The following is a 10,291-nucleotide window of genomic DNA, read 5'->3' on the forward strand; positions in this document are numbered from 1 at the left end:
AAGAATGATGGGATCAACCCAAGTTCAATAATGAGTACAGGAGGGCATGCCAGAAACAGCACCAGGCAGAACCTAAAGATGAGGTGTCAACCTGGTGAAGCTACCAAGCAGGTCTACTCTTGTGCCTGACAGCATAAACAGCAAATAATAGACAGAGCTAAGCAATCCCACAACCAACAGAGCAGATCTGAGTTCTGCAATCATGCCACATGCAGTTGTGATTGGTGGACAATTAAACAACTCACTGGAGGAGGAGGCTCCACAAATATCCCCATCCTCAGTAATGAAAGAGCCCAATACAAAAGATAAGGCTGAAGCATTTGTAGCAATCTTCAGCCAGAAATGCCAAGTGGATGACTCATCTTGGTCTCCTCCAGTGTTCCCTTGCATTACGGACACCAGTCTTCAGCCAATTCGATTCACTTCACGTGATACTGCAAAAGCTACTGGCCCTAACAATATCCCATTAATAGTACTGCTCCACAGTTTGCTGCTCCCCTAGCCAAGTTCTTCCAATACAATTACAATACTAGCATCTACCAGACAATGTGGAAAATTACCCAGGTATGTCCTGTACACAAAAAGCAGGGCAAATCCAGCTCGACCAGTTACCGCCCTATCAGTCTGCTCTTGGTCATCAGTAAAGTGATGGGAGGTGTCATTAACAGAGCTATCAAGCAGCACCTGCTCAGCAATAACCTGCTCAGTGACACCAAGTTTGGGTTCTGCCAGAGCCACTCAGCTCCTGACCTCATTACAGCTTTGGTTCAAACATGGACAAAAGTGCTGAATTCCAGAGGTGAGGTGAGAGTGATAGCCCTTGACACCAAGGCCAGATTCGACTGAGTGTGGCATCAAGGACCCCTAGCAAAACTAAAATCAATGGCTATTAGGGGGCAAACTCTCTGCTGGTTGGAGTCATACCTGGCACATAGGAAGATGTTTGTGGTTGTTGGATGTCAGTCGTCTCAGCTCCAGGACATCTCTGCAGGAGTTCTTCAGGGTTGTGTCCTAGGTCCACCATCTTCAGCTGCTTCATCACAAAGCCAGAAGTGGGGATGTTTACCAATGATTATTGTACAATGTTCAGCACCATTCCCAACTCCTCACGTACTGAAGCAGTCCAAGTCCAAAAGCTGCAAGACCTGGCTTGAGCTGACAGGTGACAAGTAACATTAATGCCACACAAATGCCAGACAATGACCATCTCCATTATGATTCAATCTAATCACCGGCCTTGACAATTCCCCCATTATTAACATTCTGAGAGTTACTGTTGACCAGAAACCTGTGGCTAGAAGAGCAGTTCATAGGCTAGGAATACTGTAGTGAATAACTTAACTTTTGACTCCCCAAAGCCTGTCCACCATCTACAAGTCACAAGTCAGGAGTGTGGTGGAATATTCCCCAATTGCCCACTATTGTAAATGGGTACAGCTCAAACAACATTCAAGAAGCTTGATGCCGTCTAGAACAAAGCGGCTGGCTTGGTTGGCACCACTTCCATATCCTCCAGCACTAATGGTCAGGAGCAGCAGTGTGTACTATCAGCAAGATGCACTGCAGAAATTCACCAAAGGTCCTTAGACAGCACCTTCCAAGTCCATGACCACTTCCATCTAGAAGGACAACAGCAGCAGATACATGGAAACTCTACTATTACCTGCAAGTTCCCCTCCAAGCCACTCACCTGACCTGTCGCTGGCTCAAAATTCTAGAATTCCCTTCCAAAGTGCATTGTGGGTCAACACATATTTTGCAGTGTTATGAAAAAGTCACCACCACCTTCTCAAGGGCATCTAGGGGTGGGCAATAAATATTGGCCAGCCAATGATGCCCACTTCCTCTGAGTAAATGTACTATCTACTTGACCTTAAAAGAGTATTTTGCAGGAAGAGAAGTTAGTGGCTCTTTAGACCATACTATAGTTTCAACTGTTGAGAAGAGATAAAAGCCATTAACCTGTTTGGATGACTATTAATTTTATATTAATAGAATCTATAATTAATTCCTCTAAATGGAAAGCTTTTCCTAACTGTAAAAATGAGTACCCTCACATTCTGTTATTGATTCTGCTATGTATTAATCTTTTTCAGAAATTAACAAAGAGAAGAACAAACCTAAAGGACATGGTTGGAGAGGATCTCAGCACAGTAGAAGGAAGAGAGGTGACGCACAAGACAATATGGAGAATGTGGTGGAAGAGACTTGTCTTGAGGACTGTAAAGTATATTTGCGGTCTATATTCACACATTGGGCTGCAGTCTTCCAAAGTGAAACCTTAGGTTCCCAAAAGAACCAAGATAAAGTAGACAGTGCTGTTGGAGCAACCACACGTGTGATAGCGAAATGGATTATCGAGTCGGGAAATGAAAGTCCAATGAGTGAATCTCAGTGTTTCTCTGTACTAAGATGGCTTCAGAGAAATATCCTGTCCTGCAGTGCAATAGCTGAAGAACTTCTAAAGGACAGTGCTTTACGACATCATCTTCTTCAGTTTTACAGTAGAGTCACCAGTGAAATAGATGGAGATGGTTTGACAGGGGACCTTTCATACCTCTTCACCAGTATTATGCTACAGCTGCTGGAAGTTCGAGGCCTACTCGATAAGAACATGTATGAGAGTGTTATCAAACCAATTTGTCTTCCTGCACTAAAGAAACAGGATCATGAATGGAAAGGTGATTATATTTTCTTATCCCCTGTTTTTGATTTCTATTTGTCTTTTGTGCCCAAATTTGCAAGACCCTGATACGTTGGAAGGAAAATCCAGAAGTGATTGAATATCTTATTCACTTTAATTTATGCCATATTAGCCTCAATATAGCTCATTATTGTAAAATATTGAAACAAATTGGAGCCACGTGAAATCAGTGTAAAAAAACTGCTGAATTCTTAGTGAATTTTAGTGGAGTACTCTAATATAATTGCATTTTCCCCAGGTAAAGTTTACATCAATGTTGCGGACTAATATTAATACTGCTTATTACCGAATTCCTTAAAAGGTTACAGGTAAAGAACTTTGTTTGGCTTAACATTAAAAGCCAGTTCCATTAAACTTCTCTAATTGTGGCATTTGTCTTGACACTTGTCATGAAAAGAAACATTTGATTCATGGGGCTAGTATGAGCTTTGCTTTCTTACAATTTTATGAAACTGTCACCAACAGCGATGCTGAAACTGATGCATCTCGAATGAAATAATGTTATTCAATGATATTATCCTTTGAACTTGAGTCATTATTCTGGAGATCTAAGTACAGACCTTGTAGTGATTCACAGATCCAGACTGTTAAATTTTTTTACTTTCACTAATTTTACCTTTAGCACTCCTTTTTAAAATTCTCTGTATTATGATTTCCAGTTTCATTTTTTGTTTAGTCTTTATCCTAATTAGCATGAAAGACCAAACCTTCAATACATTTTCCATGCTATCAAATAATATTGCAATGTTTAATGTCACCTAAAGACCGTAGCATATGCTTTATTTTAGTGTTTTTTAAAACACCTACCTATTTAAGGATTCAATTTCCTCTACGAGATACTTGATAATTAATAACTGTATTAAAATAGTTTGCAAAAGAAATTTGCATGTCAGCCTAACAGAGCATATTAAATCATTTAATTGAATAAACATGAGCATTAAGTTACATGAGCATTGATTGCTGTATGCCTTAGACATGTTTCCATACCATCCTAAACTGTGGCTAATTATCACTTCTATTTTTGGATTCACTCGTTTCCTCTCGTCTGCTGTGCCTTGAGCTGGCATGCATCCTCAATTAATCACTTTCACTTCAGCATGATTCCCATTACAATTTGCAAGAATTGTGGCTTTTAAGGTCAGAATTATACAGAGCATTTAATGTCCTTCATTAATTAGGTATTGCTGTTTCATCTGAAGTAAGTTTGACTATCATTTTACTATCTTGTTCGTCAGATTTTTAAATTTCTTTTTAATTCGGGATAGTCAACATGGCTTTGCTCGTGGGAAGTCATGTCTCACAAACTGGATTGAGGTTTTTGAAGAAGTAACAAAGAAAATTGATGAGGGCAGAGCAGTAGATGTGATCTATATGGACTGAAGTAAGGCGTTCGACAGGGTTCCCCATGAGAGACTGATTAGCAAGGTTAGATCTCATGGAATACAGGGAGAACTAGCCATTTGGATACAAAACTGGCTCAAAAGTAGAAGACAGAAGGTGGTGGTGGAGGGTTGTTTTTCAGACTGGAGGCCTGTGACCACAAGGATCGGTGCTGGGCCCTCTACTTTTTGTCATTTTACATAAATGATTTGGATGCGAGCATAAGAGGTACAGTTAGTAAGTTTGCAGATGACACCAAAATTGGAGGTGTAGTGGACAGCAAAGATGGTTACCTCAGATTACAACAGGATCTGGACCAGATGGGCCAATGGGCTGAGAGGTGGCAGATGGAGTTTAATTCAGATAAATGCGAGGTGCTGCATTTTGGGAAAGCAAATCTGAGCAGGACTTATACACTTAATGGTAAGGTCCTAGGGAGTGTTGCTGAACAAAGAGACCTTGGAGTGCAGGTTCATAGCTCCTTGAAAGTGGAGTCGCAGATAGATAGGATAGTGAAGAAGGCGTTTGGTATGCTTTCCTTCATTGGTCAGAGTATTGAGTACAGGATTGGGAGGTCATGTTGCAGCTGTACAGGACATTGGTTAGGCCACTGTTGGAATATTGCTTGCAATTCTGGTCCCTTTCCTATCGGAAAGGTTTCAGAAAAGATTGACAAGGATGTTGCCACGGTTGGAGGATCTGAACTACAGGGAGAGGCTGAACAGGCTGGGGATGTTTTCCCTGGAGCGTTGGAGGCTGAAGGGTGACCTTATAGAGGTTTACAAAATTATGAGGGGCATGAATAGGATGAATTGGCAAAGTCTTTTCTCTGGGTTGGGGAGTCCAGAACTAGAGGGCATAGGTTTAGGGTGAGAGGGGAAAGATATAAAAGAGACCTAAGGGGCAACTTTTTCACGCAGAGGGTGGTACGTGTATGGAATGAGCTGCCAGAGGATGTGGTGGAGACTGGTAGAATTGCAACATATAAGAGGCATTTAGATGGGTATATGAATAGGAAGAGTTTGGAGGGATATGGGCCGGGTGCTGGCAGGTGGGACTAGATTGGGTTGGGATATCTGGTCGGCCTGGACCAAAGGGTCTGTTTCCATGCTGTACATCTCTATGACTCTAAGTGGAGTTTTTTATGTAAAGGGAACTTATTTTTATTTGTTCTTGGTGTATTATTCACCATTAATGACCGTTATTGCTAAGGCCAGCATTTATTGCTCATTCCTGATGTCCCTTGAGAAGGTAATGATGAGCTACCATCTTGAATGCTGCAGTCCATGTGGTACTACGCACACGTCAGGAGTTTGATGGAATGCCCTCCACTTGCCTGGATGGGTGAAGCTCCAACAACACTCAAAAAGCTTGACACCATACAGGACAAAGTATCCCACTTGATTGACACCATATCCACAAGCATCTACTCCCTTCGTCACTGACATTCAATAGCAGCAATGTCTATTGTCTGCAGGATGCACTGCAGAAATTCACCAAAGGTCCTTAGTTAGCCCCTTCCAAATCCACAACCACTACCATCTAGAAGCACAATGGCAGCAGACATATGGGATCACTGCCATCTGCACAATCCTCTCCAAGCCATTCACCATCCTAATTTGGAAATATATCGGCGTTCCTTCACTGTTGCTGGATTAAAATCCTGAAATTCCTTCCCTGACAGCATTGTAAGTCAACATACAGCATGTGGACTGCAGCAGTTCAAGAAGGCAGTTCACCACCAGCTTCTCAAGGACAACTAGGGATAGACAATAAATGCTGCCCAGCCAGCCAACCCACATCCCACAAGTGAATCAAAAAACAAAAGCCTACCATTGATGCGATTATGGTTGATGTGATAATCCTCAACTCCACTTCCCTGCCTTTATCCCCATAACCCTCGATTCCCTTCCTGATTATAAATCTATCTCAGCATTTAATGTATGTAACATTTCAGCCTTTGGTGGTAAAGAATTTCACCTGTTGGTTACCCTCACAGAGGAAAATTTTCCTTTGTCTGACTTTGAGATCATGCTCTCTAGTCCTATACTCTCTGACAAGGGAGAGCACCTCCCTGCACCTACCCAGTCAAAACTCCAGATAATAATATATGTTTCAATAAGATCTTTAATTCTTTTAAACTCCCAATGTGTACAAATCCAACCTTCTGAAATGCTTCACAAAAGAAAATCGCTCCAGACCTAGAATCAACCCAGTGGGTCTTCTCTGAACTGCATCCAATGCCAGTTTATATTTATTTCGAGTAAAGCTTTTCACAGTAATCCAAATATGGTTCTGGCTATAGTTTTAGCAATTTTTATTTTTTAATTTATTTTATTTTTACACTCCATTTCCCCTTGAAATAAAGGCTCACTGTACATTTGCCTTCGCAATTACCTGTTGAATTTGGATGCTAATGTTTTTGTGATTCACTAATGAGAATTCCCAAATCTCTTTGTGCTGCAGTCCTCTACAATCTTTCTCCACGTAAATAATATTAGCTCTTCTATACTTCATTCAAAAGTGCACAGCTTCACATATACCCTGTGGTATATGTCATTGCCATATTTTGATGCACTCACTTAACCTGTCTATATCCCTCTGCAGATTATTTTTGTTACACTCACCACTCACCTGTTTTGGTGTCATCTGTCAATTTAGCTATTTTAGTTAATATCTGCATTCCAAAGAATTAATAACATATTGTCAATAATTGTGGCCCCTACACTGATACCGGTAGCACTCCGTTGGTGACTGCTTGCTGTCCAGAAAATTCCCAACTCTGTATCTTCTGTTGTATTAATCAATTCTCTGTCCTGATTTCCCTTTATGAAGCCATGCTGACTTGCTTGATCATATTACATATTTCTAAATGTTGTATTGTTCTAGAACATTTCCCGTCTCTTCATAAACCCCCCTACAGTGTGGAAGCAGGCCCTTTGACCCATCAAATCGACACTGACCCTCAAACAGTAACCCACCCAGACCCATTCCACTATATTTATCCCTGACTAATGTACCGAAGCTACACATCCATGAACACTATGGGGAATTTAGCATGGCCAATTCATCTAACCTGCACATCTTCGGACTGTGGGAGGAAACTGGAGCACGCCAAGGAAACCCACACAGGGCGAATGTGCACACTCCACACAGACAGTCGTCCAAGGCTAGAATCAAACATGGGTCTATGGTGTTGTGAGGCAGCAGTGCTAACCACTGAGCTACTAAAATCCTTTATACCCTTTATAAAAGACTCATTTTCCCAATGACAGACATTAAGCTAAATAGCCTACACATACCAGTGTCCTGTCTCCTTCCCTTTTTAATTATGGGTCTCTCTCTCTCTCTCTCTCTCTCTCTGTCTCTCTCTCTCTCTTTCCCACCCCATCCCACCCCTAGACCTTCATTAATTAGTATTTTTGAAGTGCTGTTCATATCCTCTACTGTGAAGACTAATGCAAAGTATTGATTTGACACCTCTGCTATTCCCCATAATTATTTCATAGCTGAAAATGTGTTGCTGGTTAAAGCACAGCAGGTTAGGCAGCATCCAAGGAACAGGAAATTCGACGTTTCGGGCCAGAGCCCTTCATCAGACCTCACTTTTTACTCTAATTATTTCATAGCCTTGTTCTTTAAGGGACTTATGTCCACTTGGCCTCTCTTTTTGTAGTTAAACATTTAAAGATTCCCCTGCTCTCTACTTTTATATTAATTGTCTAGTTTGCTTTCATAGTTTATAGAGTCATAGAGATGAACAGCATGGAAACAGACCCATCGATCCAACCCATCCATGCCGACCAGATATCCCAACCCAATCTAGTCCCACCTGTCAGCACCCGGCCCATATCCCTCCAAGCCTTTTCTATTCATATACCCATCGAAATGCCTCTCAAATGTTGCAATTGTACCAGCCTCCACTACTTCCTCTGGCAGCTCATTCCATACATGTACCACCCTCTGTGTGCCCTTTTGTTGTCTTTTGAAACTTTACCAATCTTCTGAATTACCATTAATCTTTGAGACATTGTATGCCTTATCTTTCAATATGCTATTATTCTTAACTTCCCTGGATAGCCATGGTCAATTTATTCCCTTCCTGGAGTCCCTATTCCTCACTGAGATATATCTTTGCTGTGAGTCTTTCTTAAGCATCTGCCATCATTCCTCAATCATCTTTTCTACCCCATTCCCTTCCTGGTCCACTCCAGCCAACTCAGCTGTCATCCTGATGTAATTATCCACAGTTAAGTTTAGCACAGTTGTTTCCCACCCAAGTTTCCCACTTCTACAGAATTTTAGCATTCAGTTTGTCACTTTTCTCTGGGGGACCTTTTACTCTGAGATTATTTGTTAACTGTGTCATACACATCACCAGATCCACAATGGCCCAATCCCTAGTTGGATCCACATCCTCTTGGTCCTGGAAATTGCACCTTATGAATTCTCCCTCGTGGCTAGCTTTGCCAATTTGATTTTCCTACTCGACATGAACATTAAAGCCACACATGATTAATGTACAGAATTTTTCAGATGCCCTCATTATTTCATGGCTGTCCTACAGAACAGTTACTCCTCGGAGAAATAATTATAATTAAGGGTTTTTCCCTCAAACATGTTGACTTTCAGTTTTGTTAAGGCTCCTATTTTGCTAGGGCTCCTTGATGCCACACTCAGTCAAATATTGGCTTGAAATCGAGGACAGTCAATGTCTCCTAAAGCTTTGCCATTTTTTTCTATGTTTGAACTATGGGTATAATGAGGTTTGAAGCTTAGTGATTCTGGTGGAACACACAAGCACTGGTTGATAGAAGTAGTAAATTGAATATGAACTTAAATAACAGTTATTTGAGTTTTATCAGTTTCAAAATAAAGCAGATGTGTGGTTGAGCTTTCAGCATTGGATTACTAATATATAGCATCAGAGAGTATATTCCTGATCTTCACTATATTGCACTGAACGACTAGTTGTAGCAGAGAGGGAAATAAATCATGCAACTTCTGACGGGCTTTATAGTGACATGACAAATATTTAAATAGTGCAACAATATAGTAAAATGGTAAATACCTTCACAAGAACAAAATCAGAAATGCCATTGACATTAAATTAAAGGAGAAGACTGCCCTTCAAGTAACATAAAACTGGGTCACCGTGAAAAATTTTTTAAAAACATATTGACATTAGAATGATGGAGAGGTTTAGGGAAATCCAGAGGTCATGACTCGGAATCTTGAGGCATGGATGCCAACAGCAGGGTGGAGGACATAGCACAAGAAGTGAAGTGTTGGTGCAAAATTGTAAGGCTGTGGCGATAATAGAAGGAAGGAGGGACCAGGTCATTAGAGATACGAGCATGACCAGCATTATAGTTGATGGTGCAGACTGTGCGTGCTCCCCGCTCAGCTACAGAACGTCATTATTTGATGGAAGAAGGGGACAGTTCCATGCTTTTACATGATAGCACACGCTCAGAAAAAAAAGAAGGCAATTACATAAAATGTACCTTACAGTTTTAAGTACTAATGATTATAACATTTTTAACTTGTAGTTCTGTCTTTTCACAGCAGCAACTTTGTTTCTGCTCTCCAATTACTTATGGAACTTATGGCTTGGAGCGCAGGAACCTCAAATATTTCTGGCTCATGTAAAATTGATCTCAGATGCCTCTGAAGATATGCCAAGGGTTGGAAAGAGCCTGAAAGCAAAGCAAAAGAAGACATTTGATGCCATTGTATCTCTCTGTAAAGACATCTGTTCCGTTATTGAAAGACAGTAGTTATTATTTCTTTATAATTTAACAGGCGATCAGGCAATTGACCATTTTTTTGTTGATTATGATGCATGTATGTTTTTGGCACCATCAAGCTGTGCAGTTTTAAAAATATTAAGCCTGTTATTGTTAAAAATCTATACCAAACTTGTGATAAATCATTACTTATCTGTAAATACACAGAGTGTAAATGAATAATAATCTTCCTTTTCAGACACAGTGGTTTCTTCATATCAAATGGTAGACTTTGTTGATGCTTTCAATAAACAGTAGTATCTTTTTAAGAAAAAAATTATCAAGGAAGCCAATTTCCTAACTGTAAAAAGTTTGTAAATCTGTTTATTTCACTGATGCTTCCCTGTTTCAAGCATCCTAGCATCCTTTCTGGCAATTTTATTTCTAGCCAACAGTTATTCACAGTCCATCATGACAT

The 10,291-nt window shown here is 40.5% G+C and overlaps 1 protein-coding gene across 3 annotated transcripts in view; it reads left to right on the forward strand.

Annotated features, from left to right (window-relative positions):
- The window catches only part of urb1 (URB1 ribosome biogenesis homolog), a 121,438-nt gene extending 111,434 nt beyond the window's left edge, over window positions 1–10,004 (forward strand). For 2 of the 3 annotated variants that reach the window (XM_060833717.1, XM_060833719.1), the window contains 2 exons: window positions 2,097–2,681; window positions 9,653–10,004. In XM_060833717.1, coding sequence (XP_060689700.1) covers window positions 2,097–2,681; window positions 9,653–9,864 — 797 coding nt within the window. In that variant the 3' untranslated portion in view covers window positions 9,865–10,004. The remainder of the gene's footprint in view (window positions 1–2,096; window positions 2,682–9,652) is intronic. The other variant, XM_060833718.1, reaches the window with a different exon arrangement.
- The last annotated feature ends 287 nt before the right edge of the window (window positions 10,005–10,291 follow it).

Source organism: Hemiscyllium ocellatum, chromosome 12 (assembly GCF_020745735.1).
Source record: "Hemiscyllium ocellatum isolate sHemOce1 chromosome 12, sHemOce1.pat.X.cur, whole genome shotgun sequence".
Taxonomy (NCBI): domain Eukaryota; kingdom Metazoa; phylum Chordata; class Chondrichthyes; order Orectolobiformes; family Hemiscylliidae; genus Hemiscyllium; species Hemiscyllium ocellatum.